Consider the following 23,316-nt stretch of genomic DNA (forward strand, 5'->3'; position numbering starts at 1 on the left):
ATTAGTTTTGGAAACAAACTGCATTTAAAATAAACTGCTACAGTAATAGGAAATAATATACATGTCCCATTTTCAAGTCTGCTAAAAGTGTGCCTCTGATCATCAGAATAAGCAAGGAATTTTACAAACAAACTCTCATATCTATGGATTATGCTGTATTATGTATTATAGTCCATGTTTCCCATGGCATTAGCCTCACATGCTTTAATGCTGTACTGTCAGAGAATGTTACATGCTGGCTGTGGTGTCACAGACTGGTTACTGGACGTCTAAATGAGTTTCACACTGACGGAGGAAGATGCAGTGAAAGCAGGTGATAATCTGACTGACTGTTCACAGCTGCGTCTCCATTTTCTAGGAGAGCAGCATGCACACTCCCTTTCTTGCTCCCTCTTCCACTTTCTTGTCAAACCATCGCCCGAGGAAAGGCTCGATGTGTTCGCAGATGGTGGTAAAACACGGTGCAGAAGGGCATGTTGGAGGAGAAACCAAGAAAAAAGAAGAATGCAGAGATGGTCAGTTGTAGGATGACACAAACAGGGGCACAAAATGAGAATGTGTGCATATTAACAGTGGCTAGAAGAAGGCAATAGTGAAGAAAAAGAAGTGATGAAGAACAATTAAGGATCAAACAAGATGCGGAGAAATGGAGAAGTCTATGAGCGAAACAGGAGAGGAAACGAGAAAGTAAGTTGGGGGCTGGGTGCTTAACGCCATCTCAACAACCATCTGTTAGTGTGCTCCGGTTGGCACGGGGACTGCTGCCTACAACTGTGTCATGCTTGTTTGTCAAGGCAAGAGTCATGGTGTGACAGAACACCATCAATTTTAGCTGTGTCTATTTTTATTGTTTAGCTGACCCAAATTGTGGTGCAAAAGGAAGTTCACTTTCAGGGAGATGTAGTGTCCACGACCTAGAGTGGCAAATACTCGCTCTAATACTCGTATGCCAGTAACTGTAAGCTTTATCCAAAAGCAGTGAGGGCCTTCATTTGGAGCCAAACATTTCTTGAACTTAATAAGTGATATGGATGTCACTGCAATGAACTTAGCCCTTCAAGGGTTGTGCCTGCTGTCATGGATTTAGTGGGCATCAATATCTAACTTGAGCCCCGCTCTCTGGGAAGCGGCTCACTCTTGCTAAGCCATATCTATTTATCAGGCACTGGATGAAGCCAGGCCACTTTTGGCACAGCAGTGAGACTGATTGATTTGAGCTCCGAGTGAATCAGGCTTTCTCATTCCTTACCCCTGCAACTCTCAGTCCATCCCCATTACACTTTGATCTACTGGATTCCATGAAGTCTGCTGCACAATGCAACGCAAGTACTGTATATGTCATTCATTGCCTCAAGTGAGCCACTAGAAGAGAAGTGTGATGAACAAAGAGGTATTGTGACACAACCATTTCCTCCGTAAGATGCAAGATTTCCTTATTAGGCTCAGGTGATCGTGTGTGAATGTGTGTTTGCATGCGTCAGAATTACCATCCAGTAGAGCTTGACTAAGTATTTCCCATAGTTGTTGTAGAGTGGTACGTGACCTTTCGCCACCTTACACAGCGCGTAGATGTGCTCCCAAGGTTTCAAACCGTCTTGTTCTGTCGATGTACTGCTATGCAACGTCCACACAATACAGATTTCACTGATGATCCACCTCATCAGCTTGATCAACGACGGAGGAAAAGAAGGGGAGGAAGTAAATCACGCGTCAATTCTCTGATCTGTCATTCCCAAAATCAATAGGGCAATACAATACTGCAGTCTAGTTCATTTCTGCCACTCAAATGTCACACTGTCTGACATCTGAATTACACTGTCAACGTATTGGCCTATTCTGTTCTGTCCAGTCAAATCAGTAATCATTCATTAGAGAAGTAGAGAACTAACCTCACTGCAAATGAGATGATGGTTTGGGGAGAGAAGGTTGAATGTCGTTTGATTTTCAACGATGACGGGTTGCTAAAAAAAAAAAAAGCACAGACTGATGCATTTACTTCAGAACAAAATAAAATGTGTACATATCAGAATTGAAATACAAATACATTCTAAATCAGACATGAACGTGTGACCTATTTCATGCTGTCCTACTCCACCAAATGGTCCAACCCTGCCCAGACTGTGATTACATTTTCACCACCAAGTTAATAGGCTGTATCATGTTATTAATTTGAATATGAATTAATGGGTCAGGTGATGGTGAGAGATCAGCTATGGGTCATAAGAGGCCGTGTTTTCCTTCCATCGTTAAATAAGCATGAGCCAAACTCCACCAGGTTTGGAAATGCACACCGGAAAAGACCGGTTCAGAGGAAGTGCCACAGAGGAGCTGTTGCCTACATTTGCACAGCTGATTGCTTTTATGATTAGCCCGTGTTCATCTTGTACAAAATTAATAAAAGGCTTTTGACATATTGAGTGAAAGTCAGCGCATGACCTGGCAAGGACTAACTCATAGAGCAGGAAGCTTCCGGTAATTGCTAAACAGTGCACAGTGTGAGAGGGGTAACAGAAAAGTGGAGTGATGCAATTAAAATTTCCCTGGAGGTAACTGGAGAGCAGATTTACTTAACTACATTTCAGACTGTGGCTTATATGAGAACACTTTATTATCATAGCTGCAACAATCAGATAGATTTTTTTTAATTAACCAGTCGGTTAAGCTAATTAGTAGTTTTTGCCTCATCTTTTAGTTATTAAAAGACAAGGCAGACTTGTAAGACTTAGTCTACAAAACAGTTGAAAAGCAAATGAGCACAAACAGGTAGAGGAGGCATAGACTCTCCTAAACCTGATTATTTTTTGTTTGAACAATACTAGAATCCCACTTTTATTCAACAAACACTGAAAGATAGCAGCTATGTTTTAAAATAAATGAAAAATAAAAGTACAATAAATCAGTTTCATATGAACTGAAACTAAATCATAATATTAGTGTTTACATGCATGAGACATACAGTACAGTATGCTGCTCTATTTATTATTGTTTCTTTCACATGTATTTGAGCTGCCAGATAAAACAACACATATACACATTAATGAGACCACCAATATTTTGAAAATCTTTCAAAAACTTGTAAATGGTATTTCATTTTCATTTCACTATTCATTTGGCAAATAAACTGAATTTACCTTTTTATACCCAAATTAGAGTCAGCTCACTAGGCTTAACATTCAACAACTAAAACATAGATTTCTGTTCAGGAATGGAAGTAAATAACTATAATTTGACATCTTACTCAAGAAATTATAACGCTCTTTAATATTTTTGCCTTTTTTTTTGCAAAACAGTACATTTGGATAACAATAATTATTATATTTTAGCATTAAACATACAAAAACATAAAAAAAAAGATTTTTGATGATTAGCAACACTATTGATTTAGGGCAGCTTGTTTGGAGTTCCAATACATTTGTTAAGCACTGCATATATATAATAATAATAATATAATAATAGAATACATTAGTGGTAAAATTACCTTATCGACAATGAACTCTGAAGGACGTTTCCAGGAGTGGACGTTTAAAGATGGAGGCAGAGAAATTTTTCCCTCAGGATCTTCAAAAGGCTAAAGACACAAATAACCATATACAGTGAATGGGGTTTGTTTGTTTTTTAAAAGAAAGGCACAGAAAACATATGAACAAAATGAATTCCATTGCAATCAAATGCTCTAATTGAATTTCAAATGCTTTCTACTCAAGATTTACAGAATTGGGACTCTTGCTTGACTTTGCATCTTCAGCTCCTTTACTGGAGTCCCATTTCTCCTTGTTGACTTCTGCATCATTCCACTCAGGCCAAATGAGGAATTTGCTCCTCCAAACACCACTTCCTCCTCCTCCTCCTCCTCCTCTTCCTCCCAGACTCTCAGAGGAAGTAGCAACAAGGGACGCTGTTCTGAAATAATGACACAAAGACATTCAGTACTGTTGTCCTTGGCTTCCCTTTTCTGTCTAGATACAGCAAACACTCGCCAAACAAACCCCTTGGTTACTCTCTCTCAAAGTCAGCGTTATATTTGTCATGTAGCCTGTCTTCTGTTGTTGTTGTTGTTGTTGTTGTTGTTACCTAAATCATTTCTTACTCGGTTATCAAGCATGTCGACAAGCTACTTTATTTTGAAGGTAAGCTAACGCTAGTGCTAACCACAGCTGCCCTTAATTAACGCTAATTAACAACGTTGAATTAAACCCAAACTCACGCTGCGTGTTTGCCGGACAAAGACACTCTGCTGGAGGAGGACTCCTTTTTCTTTGACTGTGTCTTGGACATAGTAAGTGGTGTGACAAATGTAGATAAAGGAAGCGAACAAGTCAGGCACGACACCCTCGCGTCTGTTTGTCAAGGTCTCTGCCTCTCAAAGTTTGCGCGTTGCTAAGCAACGGAGCTCTGAGGTCTTGCTGGGCTCTGGGGCTGTGGCATCACTTGTTACTATAGTGAGGGTTGGGAACACAATTTCTATCTGTCATTCAAAAATGGCTTCAATGCTATTTATTAACTCATGCCTCGCACGGTGTCTCTCCATATCTTTGTCTCAGCGTCTAGTTTATTTGCTACAATGGCCTTTTTCTAGCTAGGGAAGGTTGATTTCAGCATTTCAGCAAATGTGGATTTAGTGAGACTTTCTCTAACAGCATCCTCTAGGTTTTACAGGGAATGGTGCAAAAAGAGAAAATATCCAGTGAGCAGCAGTTCTTTGTGAAAATGCCTCATCAGTGCCACAGGTCAGAGGATAATTGCCATACTGGTTTAAAATGATGGAAAGGTAACAAAGACTTCAAATAAAAGTGGTTATTTAACTTTCTTAAGGTAATAGACCATTGCTGAATGCACAGCATATTGAACTTTAAATCTGATGGGACACAGTAGCAAAAGGCCACTACATACACCCTCTTTTTTAGTTGGTCCTGTGGCTGGTGAGTGCACATTTAAAGCCAGTACAACACCACTACAGCATTGCACAGCTGAAATCAACACCTTTTCTTGAACTATATTGGATAAGATCATCCCAAAAAATGCCACTTCCTGAATGTCATCATTGTACTGCCTCAAGTCTGTCACCATGTGATGCACATGGGGCTCACAGAAAGGCAGCATTGTACTGAGAAACGCGCCAAGAAAAAGCATATCTATGCGCTTTCAAGGTTTAAACCCAGCGTGAAATGCATAGTGAAATGTATGCCCATGTTGGCACTGACTCCAGAGCTGCTGTAAAGGCCCACACACAAAACAACTGGCACAGTGCGCTTGCATTTTTTTTTTTTGCTCTGATAACAATTAGGTGTGTGGAAGAGCACGAGCTGCAGTGTTGAAAGCATAATGTCTGATGACGATCACACACTGTTTCTTAGAGTGGAGTCAGATGGTCTTTCCCTTTCTCTCTCCTCAGTGTGAGTCCTGCCTTACACAGCTTTCTCCATTGTGCAGAATGTCTTCGAGTGGCACTCATCCCCATAGGCTCCGTGTTTTCCGATTCATTTTATATGTGGGGAAAAAAAGGCTCTTGCTCGAGTGGAACAGAAACTAACATAGAGTTAGAGTGTGAAATGTACTTTCATTATGACCATTAACCTCTGCTTTACCTCGTTTTGGCTTACAGTTACAGCCATTTCAAACTGGATAAATTGGTTTTCCCCCTTTTCATGTTCTGCCGTCACATGGCAAACTCAACTTAGGGCCATTTTTAAATTGAAGTCCCAAGTATGAACTGTGTTAATATAAAAATAAAGACAGCTAAATTAACCTAACTAAATTAAATAAAAATGAAATGAATGAATTGTATAACCTACAGCATCTGCTTGGGAAAATAATCCAAACAGGAAAACAAAATGTTTTACCATTTTTGAGCCAAATATTGAGCTTTAAAAGTAAAGCTTGATTTACTTATTCCATTGTTTATTAGCAAGTTATACGGCTAGGAAAAAAACTATATGATCTAGAGCATGCTGCAGTGTTTTGCTACTTTATACATAAATACACATCAGAGATCAGTCCGTTTAATACTAGTATACAACACAAATCTGTTAAAATGTTTATTCTGTTTTTGTGCACATTTTTAAGTATTCTAACATGTAAACTTAATCTCATCTCAGTGTTAAAAAAAAAATCCTTCATATTTCATCTCAGCACAGATTATCAACAGATGATCACCCATATGTACAACAGAGTGTCGTCCTCTGATGTTTTTTTTTATATATATATAATGCATGACCCAACAGTTTTACACTTTAATACTGGAGGACAAACAAACACGTCTCATATATTCCATCATCATTAGAGTTAAATACCGTCCGTTTGTGTCAGTGACAAGTGTGGCCATCGTCTGGGTACTTTGATACTGTGCTGCTTCATTTTCATGTTATATATGAGAACAGCTTTCCACACAAACATGAGCGTACTGTAATGATTTAAAATCCATGTTATGTGAGATAGATTTGTTTCACTTGAACGAGAAGAGCACGGAGACAAAATCGACTCAAAGTGAAAGAAATTAAGAAAGCTGCAGGTTGTTTTCTGCAGGTCTCTCAGTGCATATTTTTCACACTTCTTCTCAGGTGCAGTATAATCCAGGCATTCAGAGGCTGTGGTGTCCAGGTGTAGAAGACTGGGTGGAGTTAATAGTTGGTGGTGTAATACAGACAGTGTCACGGGGAACGTGTGATGACACAAACTCCATTGTTTGGAGATGTAGGTCAAAGAAGGGGTAAGCATAGTAACAGTAAAGTGTGACAATACAATAAAAATGGGCTCCTGCTTGGGCCTAGTGAAAAGCTACAGTGAGGAAATTGGGACACAAAGGTTGAATGGGCAGTGGAGCAGGGAGGTACAGTTCCGAGAGCTTTGAACACCTGAAAGTGCAAAATCCTCTGAGACGCTGCAGTCGCGGGCCGAGAGCAAGAGGACAGGCACAGGAAGTGGACCCTGCCAGAGGGAGGCTAATGTGAATAGATTGAGTGTCAGCAACAGCCTGACTTGCTCTCAGCAGCCACAGTCTCCTGATCCAGTTTGACCCGGTCTCCGTTGCTCTCCTCGTACGGCAAGCCTTTGTCGTTCGCCAAGATGTTCTCCACCAGGAAGCGCGCCGCTTCGTCCACGTTGATGTTGTCCTATGAAAAAAAAACGGTCAAAATAGTTTGTCAGAGAAGCGGTGAAATACATACAGACAGTGCAGACATGAGTCCTTGTCCTCGCTATGCTGGGAGGTGATCGACAGTGCATTTACAAGGTGACATCCCAGGCCTTTATAGACATCTAAAGTCCACAGAACTCCTTTATATGAACCAGCTTGTTAAAGCAACAGCTGATAGACAGAGGCTATGTTATGTTAAATATCTGTCACAGGTCATTTCTTTTCTTTAACCTTGTATCTATGTTTTATTTAACACAACAGACGAGTCAATCGTGTACCATGCCTTTATAAAGCAAGTAAGTTATCACTAAAAAAAACACACATATGAAAGGTGGTACAAGAGTTTAAATACTTAGGAATCACTCTTGACTCACAACTTCTTTTTAAAAGACAGATAAAAAAAAACTGTGAACAGAATTAAGTTTAATTTGTCTAATTTTAGGTTTGTGCCTTTGGTCAAGCCACTTTTTCTGTCCGTGCATCTCACACCTGGAATTCACTACCAAACACAATACGTGACATCTTTCACCAAACATCTCAAAGCTTGGCTATTGGAAGAACAACACTGCTGCCACAATCAGGCCTAAACGTGTATATTTGTTTTATATTAGCTAACTGTTGGGGTACCTTTTCCTACTTTTACCTTTTATGACTAATTGTTCTACTTGTCAATGCTGTTTTATTAATCCTATGTAAACATCAACCTGCCGAAGAGACTAAAAACGGAAATTAGCCGTTGGCTATAATCTTGCATATTTACATGTATATGACCATTAATATGTATTGTCCCTATTTTAAATAAATAAACTCTAAACTCTAAACTCTAAAGGCGTGACCTGACAAAATGTAAAGCTGTGCACACTCGTGATCAGATCACCCATGATGCATGAAATGCCTCGAACTACAGGGTCAAGCTTACATAAAATTCCATTTGCTTTTATCCTTCCTGTGGGTTTGAAATGTCTCTTTAAGGTCTTTTCCCTGAGATTTACGTGTAGAGTACAAAAAAAAATCACTGCACTGTGAGATGATGCTTTTTTTTTTTAAACGCAGTCTGACGTGATGGCTAGGAACCTCTCTAAAGGGAACCACAGTGGTGTTAATGAGGGAGGGAAACAAGCTGCTTCTTCCACTTTTCCCCAACCAGATTAATCCTAACTAAACTATTCTGGTCACAAGCTCTCTTCTCTAATCTTTAGGCAACCACTGCACTCCCATACCACACTGCACAGTTCATTTGGAACGGTAACAAGCCCCCATTTTAATCACAAGTTCACCATCTATTTGTCCATCCAACCTCATCATTAGCCAGGCTGAATTGTTGACATCGCAGTGATGAGTCTTGACCAAAACAATGACGTGATTGTGTCACTTTATGGAAACTGCATATTTGTGTTACTTCAAACAAAAAGAAAGTGTCCAACTCCTGGAAAGAATTCCGATCACATGTTGTGGAAGGAAATTGCCAGACATATTTTCGCGCACACACACACACACACTTCACATGACAGCACGTGATACAGCTGCAGAGCCTGAGGTTGTTTGGAATGAGTTAATGAAGTTAACTGTGGCTGCAAGAACATTCTTGTGCTTGGAAGGATAAGCTCTTGTTAGAGTGGTTATGGTTGAAATGTGTCTTTTTTAAAGACAGTCTGTAAAGGTTTCCTGAGGAGTTAGACAGTCAGAGAAAAGACATAACCATGATGGGAAGGAGAAACACAGGGAAAACACACGAGAGACCATTTCCTGGAGCCTGGTGAATATTTGATTCCCCCACTTTTCAACCACTCACCAGATCAACTGCAAAATTCAAGAGTAGTAATTTATCACCGACTATGAGGAGCCTTTTGTTTGAGCCAAACTTGTGTCCTCCCACAGGTACCAGCTGATTATGATGGAACAGAGAGTTTGTATTTCACTCACTCATCAAAGCAAACACAAGGCAGCACTACACTAACCACTGTGGAAATTAGGTATAAGTGGATTTGTACAATTTTGTTTTTGAACAGCCTTGGCATCCTTTCCACTCCACTACGTCTCGATCTCAGAGGGAAATATTCTTTTCCACAAAGCGTTTGTTCAACTGCTATAGTACTACTTATTATGTACACAGGATTTTATAAACCACGCAACTAGACCGCAATTGCACCACAATGACCAACTCCAATATTAATGCACATATAAATAAAACATGAGGCCATCATACACTGACAAATGTTATCCTGGATAGCAAATGAATGTGGGTTCTTCTTCTTTTCAACGCCGCAGCTTAATACACTTAAACCTCTGTCAAAATGAGAAGCCTCCAAAACAGTCGCACTTCATCAACGTCCACACCGCACCCAGAAGTGTGAGAGTGCAAAGACACAGCCACTGTCACACCAAACTAAGTTGAGTAGAAACACTACACAGCATTATCTTATAGAGGCCTGCCCCTCTAACCCTCACTGCTCTCACAGCTCAAGGCTGCAACATCAATCAATGTCAGGTGATACCATATCTCACCAGATGTCCAACTGATATTTTCACTGGGTTGGAAGCAGGGTGATACAAAAACAAACATGAATTACACATATCTATCAGTCACACAATTTAAAACAGGGATTCAGTCATCAGTTTTCCGGCAGCAGTACTGCAATTTGAACGTCGTCTCCTTCTTCTGCTTTCTGGTCTGAAACCGGGGAAGGAATTTTGGTGCATGTGCAGAACGCCAAGAGTCCGACTCCAGTCCGACTAAGCGTATACATGCAGGAGTAATCAGACTATGAATCCGTTATCCAGGTATGTTAGTCCGACTAAGACTAGCTCGATGTTAGTCAGACTAACGTGTTTACGTCTTAGTCTGACTAAAATCAGACTTTTAACATGCATGTAAATGCTCTGATTGTTATGTTTTAAAAAGAAGTCACGCTGGTCCATTTTAATACATTTGTGCTACTTATAGCTTCACAGTCTAATGAATTGGTCTCTCACCTTAGCTGAGGTTTCAAACCAGCCCAGAAAACCAGTCTCTTTGCAGAAATTGTCCATTGGGGCTGTGTTGTTGGAGCCATCTTTCTTCTGGTCACACTTGTTGGCGAGCAGCACTGATGGGATGGGGCTGCCATTAGCCAGCTTCACCTTGCTGTCCAGGTCATGCTTCCACTTAGATACGGCCTCAAATGTGGAGCCTCGCGTCATGTCGAACACCACAAACGCCCCCACAGCCTCCTTGTAGTACACCCGCGTCATGTTCCCAAATCGCTCCTGACCTGGACGATGGGAGGAGAATTCAGTTTTATAAAGCAGTCGCCAGAGAATGACAGACACTTTGTGAATGATTTACAAAAAAATGTGGATGTGATGAATCCATCAAAACAGATCTGAACCAATAATGGTCTCTTGGAGACAAAACCAAGTGTCTATCCTCCAGCTTGTTTGCAGTAGACTGTGTTACATTCTATATTTCACTCTAATTCCCTCCTCTGTATGTGGCCGGTAAATGATGGTGAGGAAAGAAATGGTTTCTGTTCCACCCGTTTCTCCTTATTTGCCATGAGTGTAATCCACACAGAGAATAGCAGGAATAATTTGCATCCATTCTCTGATAGAAAATCTGTGGGGAATTAAGATGCAGTGTGTCACTATCAATCTAAAGAAGGCCTTTGTCTGAAACACACTTTTACTTTTGTCTTGTTTCATGTGGCTCTTTTAGATCTTCTCCTCAAAGCCATTCCCATGGTTTCATCCACAAAGTCAAGTGACAATTAGTTTTTCTTTTGAAACTGTTGTACTTTTTTAAAATTGTATAATCAGAGGTGCATTTTTAAAGAGGCAACAGACAACGTTCATGATGCCCGTGAGGATGCAAGGACGCAGTTACCATTCCTTAGAGCTACTGTTGTGCTGCATCAGGAAGGTACATCCGTGTGAAAACCATTACTGCATTATTTTCTATTCATTGTTTTGGACACAGAATAACGCAGCTCCTTTGTGACATCAATACAGTCTTCAATTTCTGCAAGAACCCTGCCCTGGTGGTCAAGTCAAGCCAGACTTGTAGGGGACCAACTTACACATGGACGGTGTTGTTTTATGCTTGAAGATTCCAACACATCACAGACAACAACCTTATGTTAAAGTTGTGATACTTTAATTATCACATTTAAAAGTCAAATAGAGCCTTAAAGTGCGATAATAAAACGAGGAACAGCCTGAACACATCACCTTTGCCAACAGTGGCTCAGCAGGAGAGTGAACCTCACGTGAAAGTCACTTCAGGTAATAACACTTGTACAGGATGTACAGTATATACAGTAAAATGACAGATTGTGAATATATAAACTCTCAATATTAAAAATAACTGAACAACTAAAAACAGCAGAGCATCTATTTGAGATGTTTAATAATTCACAGCAGCAGTTTTGTGAACTGCAACCTAAGACGACGACGACTTGGATTTTCACTAAAAATGGTTAGGAGAGGATCAAGACTCAAGACAGACGGTATATTTTCACAGGTAAGTCGAGCTACAATTGTGCCAGTGTACAAGAAGTGGTGGGGGAATCGATTTCTAGAATGAAGTGTCTGACTCCGCTACACCAGGCAGTAATATGAAACCTTTCACTTTGTTGTAATAGGCATTTTCCAGTTGAACTATTACATCATGGACCAAAACAACCTCAGCTGGCAGATATTGGTACCATTTCGTGTCTTTCTACCACCTATTAACTTAAAAAATCTAGCCAATATATTGTTCTTGTCAGTCCACAAATGCACCGGTGTGGATTTATCAATGTTTTTCCTCAATGTTGTCTTTTCCTTGTCCTTTTACAGGGTCTATTTGAAGGTATGCAGTAGTAATTTGACTCTCAGTCGCATCATCTGGGTGTCAGTCCGACTTTGAGGAATTCAATTTACTTAAGGAGTTAGTTTAGGAATTCTAATATAGTTAAAGTCAGGTTCTAGTCAGGCTAATTCAATTTGGTTTCATGTAAAGTAACCTTGTACATACACCGCAAGACCAGATAACTGTGTTCTCTCTCCCAGGGCCGCTGCGAGAAAAGAATGGCATCATTATTTTCTCGACGGCCTCGTTTGGGAGGTCAGGAATTGCGATTAAGATACGACTCGCGATATCAGAGGGAATGGTCATTTTCCACATCATTATTCTCATTTTCATTTGAAAAGCATATTTAAAATGATTACTGTGTGATATTTGTGCAGATCAGGGAGAAACAAAAGATGTCCTCTTCAGTTCACTCAAAAGAAGGATAGCAGGGGTGGTCTCTGACTTGCACAATGTAATCTGAACACAAAAAGCTGCTATGGTCCGTCTTTACTACACACACTGTGTTTTAATGACAGTGTGGTTTTTTTCTTCACATGTTTCACACACACAGTGTTGCGTAAGCTTCCAAACGTAGTTCCTGTTCCTCAGTTTCATATGTCCTTTTCAGTTAGTAGTGACATACACTCTCGTATCAAATCTCTCTCAGTTTCGCGACGCAACCACAGGAAAACATTTGCTATATACAGCGTGTGTTCTCCACACCTGTATTTTATTTTTAGTTTCCATCTGTGATATAACAAGTCAGGTTTGCGGTGACGTGAGGAAGCGTTTGACAGATTCAGCACATGCATCTGCTACGCTTTCCAATTTAAGACATTTACAAAAAATGTCGGGGGCAAGTGTAACTGGGCCTCCTATTACACACTTAACTGACTCCACTCAAGTTAACGTGCAAAATGCAAAAATGAACTGGGGAAAAAGGTTTGAGGAACTGTGAGCACAGCTTCTCCTTACATACTTTCACTTTACTGTGGGTGCTTACTTAACCACGCAAGAGTGGCGTGGCGCAGTGCGGGTGTGAGCAGGAGAGTGAATACACTGTGGGGCCCACAGGCCTGACAGTAATTGCTAGTCTAATTTTAGTGGCTATAACCCCAGGTAAATTCACTAGAGACACGGCACACTGGGATAAAGAGCTGGTAGACTGAAATAAGAGTTTCATTTCCACTCCATTTAGTATTCATACGGCCCATAGTGTGGCAGCAAAGGTGGAAACTAAATAACTGGCTCGATAACTCTCCAAATATGTCTCCTCTTTTACATAAAAACTGAATTCAATCAGAATAATCATGTGACAATACTGACCAAATATTTTCAGATGTTAAGGCGCAGGAGAAAAGAGGAAAAGGAGCTGTTAAAGAATACTTTTCACCATGTTTTTAAAGTCATATAACCTTGAGCAACATAGACAGGTGTACAATGAATAAAGTACTGATTTTCACAACCTTTAAAGTGTTGACCTCACTCCTCCAGGGAAAGAGCTGTAGCTGGATGGATGGAAAAGACTCATATAGAGTGATTATATCAATCAATATCACCGCGGTGACTGCAGCAGCACTCACACACACACTCACTCACGTGCTGCAGGGGGTAATGTGTTACTTGGGGTATCGATAATGTGCTGTAGTTTCACAGAAAACGGAACAAGAAAAACTGTACATCCAACTTTGACGATGGGTTATTCATTATTTGAATAGTGGCATCGTTTATTTAATTTACAATGCACATTTTAGAACATCTTTGGGAGTTTAGCAACTTTTAAGTCTTTTATATTCTTTCTGCATGTCCGTCAGTTTAATGATTAGCAGATTTTTTTGTCTTGTTCCATACGTGCTTAAATTCAAAAGCTGTCACTACTAAAGAGAGCTATAAATCGAATCATACTTGAAGTAGGTGCTTCAATTGATGCTTATCCAATCAGCATAAAACACAGGAATAGAATGAGCTGCGTGAACAGTGGAGTAATTACCCAGCCGATGCCACAGAGGAGCGTGAGACTGCAGGAGGGGAACAAAGACGCAAGCTCAACGTGAGGCAACTAAATGGAAGGAAGCCTCAATCTGTCTGTTTGAGAAAGACGGTGAAACTGCTGTGGAAATACACAGGCTTTTAAACCAAGGACGTTTCAGCGGAGTCTACAGCACTGATGAATGCCAGATCATGACCTCAAGTACAATCAGGCTCGCTGGTTACGAACGCGTGAACCTTTCCGTTACGAAAACCAGCAGATGAAGAAAGAAATGGTTTAGTTGCAGCCACACCATATCATCTCTGTTTGTTGTGTGGGAGAAACTGAAAGAAAAAGCAAAGTGTCATCATTATCCATAGCCCTAGCAACCCCGTTTTCCTCTACTGTTGTACGTACTGCTTTCCTGTGGGTGGGTTACCATAGAAACTGTCCAAGCCAGACAAGGCAGCAGCAGCAGCAGCAGCAGCAGCAGCAGCTTCTGTTGTCAGGAGGCAACTGGCTGTGAAACTTCCCAACTCTCCCGCCCAACAGCACTAAAATAACAATAAGACATCACAGGGCTCGATCGTTGAGGTCGTGTTCAGCACACATGACTGGCACGCTCAAATCTCACTGAGCAGCATGCGAGACGTGACTTTCAGTTCACTGTGACCTTTAGAACTGAACAGAGTCTGAATTGAGAGAAAATCCTCCAACTTTACGACACATTACCCCTCGTTTCCCCTCAACATGAAGCCTGGACACATGTTTGAAAGAAATTAAAGCTCAAAATCATCCTGTTTGTAGAAATAGTAAGACGAATGATCGCACTGTGCCACTGAGCTGACGCCTATTCTTACCGTTGACTGTTGGGCGATAAATACTCACAAATCATTATTGTGGAAATCATTTATAACTGGGATGAACAATGGCCGAGAAGATCGAGTGCTGAAAATGCTACTTGATGCCAAGAAGCGGTGAAAGATTTTACACAAGCACAACTCTTAGAATTTAACCCTTTAACACCTAAGCCTCAATAATGTTTGCTTATTTTAACCATAAAAAGGGCCAGAAAATGTCCTGTGACTAAGTGCTTTTGCCTATTTTTCCAGAATAACTTTCAATATCTGGAAGTTATATACAATTTACTGCATGTTAAAATACTGTTTTATTTCAAATGAAGAAAAACAAACAAACAAACACTCTAGTTACATGAACACCAGTTTGTGTGTTTTAAATTTGAACAGTATCACACATTGGTCTGAGTTCTTGTACAAACACAAGCCAGAAAATGGAAACTATGGGCGTTTTCCAGCTCTCTCCTCTCTGGTGATTAAGACTCTGATTCTCTGACTTCCTGAAACAGCGCGAGTGAAATTACCGTGATGACCGCATGTCGGCTTTGACCTGCAACTTCTCAGCTTTTAGAAACCATCGGAATTTCTCCTCACATACCACGCTCTGTGTTAAAGTTAATTTATGCTCCATGTGTCACAATAACCCGCACACTGCCTTCTGTTATTTGCGGTTTCTCAAATCTCATCTCCTGTAATGGTCGTGTCATTCGTGAATCTCTCTGTGTGCTTAAAAAACGAAATTGCTTTGCAGTAGTTGCGTTTCTCTGAGTACTTCCCCGTGAGAGCTGACACGATCAATTTATTAATCAATTAGTCAGTAAATGTTCAAGCATGGCCTGGTTAAGGGAATTAAAAAAAAAATAAGTGTGCGTCAGCTGGATTTGGCTAAATTTGAGCTGATTAAAAGGCAAAAACCAAATCTGAATTTGACTAAAAACAAGCAAACGATAAAAGATGATAAAAGACAGAAAAACAAATACACTTGTGTGTTCCATGATTGTGCCGAGGTTTAGCTGATGACATAGATCTTTTCTCCTCAGGGCCGGAGGTGAAGCCACAGACCGAACGTGTCACTTATGTGCAACCTGCTGCTTGTACAGGATTGTTTGGTCCTAAAAAGGTGATGGGATTTTTTTTTAAACTCTATACCATGGTGGTAATCATCCTGTCCACTGGCTGAGACGGATCCAGAGGAGAGTAGCAATTGTGGGTGAAAAGGGGTGGAGAAGACACCAGCTTCACACCGACTTCCCATGGTGCCCTCGTCTTGTACAGGCCTCTGATTACTATCATTCCTCCCGGGCTGTAATCACTATTAAAGGTTGGTAAAAGACAACACAACTCTGAAGTTGCCCACAGCATCACCGAGAATCCTCCTCCTCCTCCTCCTCCTCCTCCTCTCCTGCATGATTAAATGGCTTAATCGCTGCTCTTAAATCACTTGACAAATATACCTCCATCTTTCGCTCTTTCACACCCATAACTTATTTTATCCTGCGAGTGTCTTCAGGTCAGGCCTCGGTGTAGGTGTGAAAAATGAGGTTCAGTATTTGTGTCACCTGACCTGAGAGTCTAACACGCGCATGTGCGTTCCCTTGTCTCTATGAATGATATCAGTCTGAGTGCGTGTGTGTGGCAGTGTTTTATTTACCCTCGCAGGTCCTCGCAGTGAGCGCTGTCTGTCGTTGACAGGCAGACGGCCTTACCCGGCGCTCAGTCACAAATGCCCCTGCTCTCTGAGCGACAGCGCTCGCACGGGGTGGGGTGGCAAGTTTTTTGTCCGACAGTCCACCCCCTTCCTCATACTGCTGTAAGCGATGGAATAAATATAAAAACGGCAAACAGCAGTCTTCTAACCATCTGTCCTGATCTGTCTCAGCCTATGAGCTCCGCTTGATTGAGGGAGAAGATAAAAACCTGAACAAGCCTCGTGTTCAAAACTAAGAATAGAAAACATCCAGAGGCAGATTTTCCAGATTTTGTCTTTCAACGGGGGTGAAAACAATCATCATTAACAAATGACAGGTGAAGATTTTTCATCTCGGTCTTTAATCCTTTTATGACAATCAGGCCGTCTGGATTTATTTTGATTCTGTGGCTGTAAGATTGTCAAAACGTGTTCAACGGGTGAGTGCTTCTGCCCCTTATTTCAAGATAACGTTCACTTCCGATATCTGGCAGTTATTCAACCGTTTAGGAATTACAGTACTGAGAACATGTGACGCGCTGGTGAATCTCGTCCGTGATTGAAAGTCCTGAGGGCTACCGTAATGACAAGCGCAATGCTCTATTTCTCTGCTTTTCAGTATCCATCCATCTTCTATCACTTTATCCTCCACACGAGGGTCGCTGTGCTAATCTCAGCTGACTTAGGGCAAAAGGCGCGGTCACACCCAGAGTTTTTTGAATTTTCTAGATATAACAAACGGTCTAGGAGTTACGGTAATGCGAAGTAGACATGCCAAATAAGAGAAGGGTTAAATATTAGTTGGAAGTCAACTAAAAGGACTAATCGTCCATAATATCAGTGTAGAGACGACAATAAAGGAATACTTCACTGATTTGCATTTAGCTTTGTATTACTAGAATGGGGTAGCATTTTTGAAAAATTGTTTCCCCTGAGTTGAGAAATATCTTCATTCTTTTTTTGTTACGCTCCCACCAGTGACTCTTGGTCCAAGCCTTGAAACTGCAATGCTAATGCCGCACTTTTTAGACCCTCTCGTAGGGGGACGGGACCTCATTCCCAGAATGTAAACAGTGTCCGCCATCTTTGCTAACAGTTACGCTCACGGGACCAAGTGTCACTGGTGGGCGCGTAACAAAGAAAAGAATGAAGATATTTCTCCACTCAGGGGAAATAGTAATATAATGCTAAATTCAAATTGGTGAAGTATTCCTTTAATTCAAATTTAAGAGGCTGGGCTCTTCCTCTGTACACGTTGACATGCAGGTTTTAAGACAGGTTTTTGTTTTTTTTTTAAAAGTGAAGTTGCAGCAAAGCAGAACTTGGTGCATTTGCATGCAATGGATGCAGCCAACTGACTTCCAAGATAGATTAAAAAATAAGCAAATAAATAAATAAATCTGACCACTCAGGCAATAAACCTAATGTGGGTCAGACGATAAGCTCCAACTCTCACTTTCAGGCCAAGAAAGCAGGTCAACTTGAATCGTCAATTTCCTCTGCGATGCATGCCAAGTACAATCGAGCTTTAGTCTAAGGGGCGCGGCCATCTTTGACGCTTTTATGTCGGTCAAAATCGAGCGTGTCATGAAGAAACCTGGTTTAAAAGACCTGAGATAGTAGCACAAACACAGATTTCACAAGTAATATTAATTAGGACTCCACAGAGTTTTGTTCTGGCCCACTAGCATAGTCCAACTGTGACAACCAATTAGACAAACATATCTAAAGTAGATCCACTTTCAATCCAAAATGGCTCCGACATCACCATTCAGCCGTATATTCTTCACACATACGGGACAAAATCCTCTCAGCACAATCTCTTCTTTCACCACTTTCCCAGAGAATCATTAACTGACCCCCACTGTTCCCGCACACGCACCAAACTCAGGATTGTTCAGTGTGGTCCAACCCATGACTGATGAAACATGCACAGTGAGATTTCACCATCTATAGGGAGAATGTTTACAGGGTTTAACATAAAGACACAAACAACCTTTGGACTTTTGCCCACAAGAGCAACATAATAACAATATATACATATATGTATACACACACACACACACACACACACACACAACACACACAGTTGTTAGAATCTGCATGAATGAAGACCCACCCCCACCTAACATACATACACACACACACACACACACACACACACACACACACACACACACACACACACAGAAACACAGACCCCTGCAGCCATGCAACCTCATGACTCCTAACATAAATATCTGCATTAAATTAGTCATGTGAGCTCTAGTAAATGTGACCAAACCATTTCCCCAAGTCCTAATGTCAGGCTGATTTTTTTGGTCATGGAGACACTCGGGATAAAAACATAACGGGATGTCACAGTTCTCCTTCGTTCCTTCATAAGTGAAATGTAATGAGCTTGCATCCGACAGTGAAGTCATTTTTATCTGCTTCTCCTGATCTCGGCTCACTTGCCCCTCCCACCCAGGACATCCTCAGACTCGTCTGTTTGCCGTGCGAGATTTTCCTACCTGGAGATGACAAACAGTGAGAGTTGGAGGGAGGCGGCCTGTGTGGGAAACCTTTATTTGTTCCTTGTTCTGATTTCTCAGTCTCAGACTTGCTTACTAAAGCTGCTGGAATGCACAGGCGTGCATTGTGTGTGTGTGTGTGTGTGCATGTTTTTCTTTTCTGGGTATAAACACAATATTTTCCAGGACCAGTCATCCTAATGGGGGAACAAAACCTGGTCCTAATGAGGTCTACATTCATAAATAAATATATTTCTTTTACATTTCTTTCTCGTTTCATGGCCACTGAAGCGACTTACAGTACACTTTTTGACACTGGCCTGTTCTCACAGCTTTGACCACCACACATCTATCACACACATTCACAGCCACCGGGAATTTGGTGTCACATCAGCATGTGTAGACCAGTGGAGCTGGGAATCAAACACCAACCTTCTGCTCGGATGATAACCTGCTTTACCACTGATCCACAGCCACCTGGTCTGATTTTTATTATTAAGATGTGATTTGAGGAAAAGGTTATACCGTAGGTCCATTGTGTAACAGTTTTTATACCTATATCTATTTATATAAGTGTATAATCACTTTAAAATGGGACCTAAATGAAGCATTTTACATGTTTACATTTTACATTAGGGAAAGAGTCTTGCTTTACAGAGGGTGCCAAGTTTCTACAATAGCCCAAACAGATAAACCCGAGTGAGTGGAGGAGAAAACAGTCTGCAGTCTCACCATTAGATGTCACTAATTCTTACACTGTGGGCCTTTAAGGATATGTTTATGTATTAACAGGTCATGGTAAAGGTAAGGGTTATTAGTGCGACCTTAATACAGTAAGAATGGTTGTTTTCACGTGTACTTTATATATTTGTGATACAAACCTATCTATGTGAGGACATTTGGTCTGGGGACCCACAACTTTAAAGTGCTTTTTCAGGGTTAAGGCCTGGTTTTAGGGTTACAGTTAGATTTAGAGACAATCTTCAGGATGAAAAGAGCCATTTTTGTCATCTCTCCACCCAAATAAAATTAATCTGGAGCCACAAAATCTATTTAACCCAAAATAATAACATATATACCATGTAAACGAAGGCTACTTGTGTAATTGTGTAGACCTAGTCCTTCCATTGTTAATGCACTTGGAAATAAATAAAGCAATATTTGGACATTATGTAGTTTGTGGCCTGGCATTAGTATGTATGTGGGTCCAAAGATGGACACATGACTCTGAATGTGTACTTCTTCATGTACACATGGCGTCATTAAAGTGTCGGGAATGGCTTTCCATATTTCTAAAACAAGTTTGTAAAGGCTTTTTAATAACAATATCACAAAAAACACTTTTAGTTATGGCCTTGATCTCTAAATCTCGAGCCACGGGTTGCAGACACCATGGATTAGGGTAAGGGTTAGGGCAACAAGTGTGTGTGTGTGTGTTAACTGAGGAGTTTCCAGAAATAAAACAAGAATAACAGGAGAACGTACACAGACATTTAAAGAAAACTCCACTCCCAGGTGAGAGTGAAGTCACTTATTTTAAAACCAGGGGGAATTTTGTAAAGATATTATAGTGAGTGCCATTGAAAGGGATGAAGGGTGGAGGGGCGACGCTCGGTAACAACAACGTGACCTACATTCCTCTGACAATTATGAGCTGCCGTGACCATAAAGTGGAAAAGACAACAAGCAGACATGACCAACCGGTCTTTACTGTTGGAAAGGTTTTGCTTTTCTTTTTCCACTTCCCATTAATACTTCACTATCTGTCAGCGAAGCTCGACATACGTGTAAACGCTTCAGTATTAAATGACAGCGTGTACCAGGCTCCACATTTAAACCATGAACCACTTTAGTTTGACATGTTTCCATGTATTGTGTAGTTTCTATTTCGCAGGCCACGTGAGAAAGTAACAACTCCTTCCTCCTGCGTTGCGTGCGTCACGCCACTTCTCATCCAATTTGGCACATCCACAGCAGATGACTGCTGCTGCTGCTGCTTTCGTAACGCGTGAAAAGTGGCGAGTCCCTTACCTGCGATGTCCCACAGCTGTAACCTGACCAGGGTCTTGCTGTCCCAGTTGATCACTTTGAGTGCAAAGTCGACCCCGATCGTCGCCCTGTAGTGCTGCGAGAAAAGCTGGTGCACGTAGCGCTTGATGATGCTGGTTTTCCCGACGCCCAGTTCCCCGATCACCAGCACTTTGAAGAGATACTCCTTACACTCTGACACCGAGCCTCCGGCCATGCTGACTGACGCCCGACACTGACACACAACAAACTTTTGAATCAAACTCAGATTACTTCTGCTTTATCGCTCATAGAGGCTTCCGGCGGAGAGGGTGCAGCAGCAGAGAGGCTGAGGGCTGGTCAAGAGACTGAGGACTGAGGGACAGACACAACAGAAATCACATTTGTCTCCCCCTTTTCTGATTCTCCTCCTCCTCCTCCTCCTACTCCTGCTGCCGCCGCCGCTCAGCAAACCACCTGATAAGTCATAGGACTCAACCCGGAAATATCAGGGAAACTTGTGTGATGTGTGATTACAGTAAGCTTTTCATGTTGGAAGGAATCACACTCACATACCTCAACATGGTTCAGTTGGAAAAAAACAACAGACTGAGATTAATTTACAAATAAAACACTACATCTAACCTTAAAGCTGCAGTGTGTCACTTCAAAACAAACACATGAATGTCACACAATTCTGATTAATCCAATCAGTTCAGTTTCTGTTGCCAAGTTTCGGAAAATAAAATTAAGGAACTAAACTGTACATCCAGCCTATTCAAATGGTGGCCCGTGGGCCACATGCGGCCCGTGTCCAACTTCATAGAGGCCCAGCCTGTGGTTCCACCAGAAACACTGAGGAAAAACTAGAGAGATACTTTTTCACTGTCCCTCAATGATTCCTACATACATTCCTAAAGTAGTCTGATGAGGTTTGACAGCATCAATAGTTCTTTTGAATTCTGTTAAAGGCACTTTGAGACGTTTGTGGGTAATTTAAGACATTTGTTTATCTTAATTCAAAGATAAACGCATTCTTATAGTGTGCACCTTTTTGATTTCATGCACTTTAAGATGACAAACATGTTTATTTTTTATTTAAAATAGCTAATACTGTGCACTTTCTTTTCTTTCTTTCTTTTTTTTTACACACTTTGAGGTTGTACAAAGGACAGGTATGACCAAAATCCTTTTATTGTGAGTTCTTTAATTATATTTTAATGTACATTTAATCTGACTGCAGGAAAATTAATGTCTGGCCCAGCTAAATTTATTGGTATGAAAATGTGGCCCAACTGAGTTTGTAATTGAATTGTCCTGCTGTACATATTGCACCCCCCATGTACCTGATATACTTTACATTAACCTCACACACTTTCACAGCTGAGTAAAAGATAACAAAACAAAATAATGTGTAAAATAAAGCGAAACCCAGGACTCACAGCAAGTCAGACGATCAATTAAAAGTCATTTTCTGTTGGACAGTAATAGTGATGACAGACAGATGGAGAGGGCCCGACAGCAGGAGGAGGATTATATTTTCCCTCGTGCAATCTTCATTAGTCTAATCTGTCATTTTTGCACTGACTGGATAATCAAAAATAAACTTGGAACAAAGTGCGTTGCGCAACTGTTCAATGCGAACACACGTCTTTTATTTTTAAAATATGGAACCAATCCTTATTTTACAAAACGGTTGGCTACCCTAAAACATCAGTTCCACGCAACTCTCTCTGTATTTCTTGGTGTAGCAGTGTTTTGAATCGTGTGTCGCCCAGTGACACTCTCATTCTGCACAACAGGAGTGGAAACGCGGAAAGTACGACAAAAAAAAAACGTTTCAGAAGTGGGAGAAAAAAACTGAGTGGAGTTGAGCCCAACCGTGCTACAACTCTATGGTGGAAAAGAACAATTAGTCCATAAGTCCACGAATGTGCCGTTATGTAATTTTGCTTCACTAGATTGACCTTAGTGACACAAATCTAAACATAAGTAAACACAGCAGCAGAAGACCAGCAGCTCCTGTTTCCTGGAGAGCTTAAATTGCTGATTTTCTCTATGGACTTCAGTGTGGGCAGAAAAGGCTGTTTTATGGTGAGATAAGTATATAAATATTCTTAAAATGGAGTTGGTTTTATTAGGTAAGCTGTTTTCACTGAGGCCGAGTGTCTGTGTCCCAGTCATGGTGACAGGCTGGAGGTGCATGTTAAACAGCCTAATAACACAACCAGTTTTCAGGCAGTAACAAGTCTTCTTAATATAAATACTTGTTTTTATTTTACAGCATTGTTCAGCTTACCCAAAACATAAAAGGCCTATTTCATTCTAGATCTGACAGTGT

At 40.9% G+C, this 23,316-nt stretch overlaps 2 protein-coding genes across 2 annotated transcripts in view; both read right to left on the minus strand.

Moving 5' to 3' along the window:
• The window catches only part of adgb (androglobin), a 32,141-nt gene extending 27,757 nt beyond the window's left edge, over positions 1–4,384 (minus strand). Inside the window, 5 exon segments of the mRNA XM_044049289.1 lie at positions 1,488–1,664; positions 1,890–1,961; positions 3,479–3,568; positions 3,711–3,900; positions 4,205–4,384. Of these exon segments, the coding sequence (XP_043905224.1) occupies positions 1,488–1,664; positions 1,890–1,961; positions 3,479–3,568; positions 3,711–3,900; positions 4,205–4,275 (600 nt within the window). The 5' untranslated portion in view covers positions 4,276–4,384.
• Positions 4,385–6,022: 1,638 nt separating this feature from the next.
• rab32a (RAB32a, member RAS oncogene family) lies at positions 6,023–21,393 on the minus strand. The gene is made up of 3 exons (XM_044049857.1): positions 21,000–21,393; positions 10,106–10,383; positions 6,023–7,109 (listed from the first exon to the last, which is right to left on the minus strand). Exons 1-3 carry the CDS (start codon positions 21,211–21,213, stop codon positions 6,960–6,962), a joined length of 642 nt encoding a protein of 213 aa, XP_043905792.1. The 5' UTR covers positions 21,214–21,393; the 3' UTR covers positions 6,023–6,959.
• Positions 21,394–23,316: the final 1,923 nt, after the last annotated feature.

The sequence above is a fragment of the Solea senegalensis genome, linkage group LG17 (genome assembly GCF_019176455.1).
Source record: "Solea senegalensis isolate Sse05_10M linkage group LG17, IFAPA_SoseM_1, whole genome shotgun sequence".
Taxonomy (NCBI): Eukaryota; Metazoa; Chordata; class Actinopteri; order Pleuronectiformes; family Soleidae; genus Solea; species Solea senegalensis.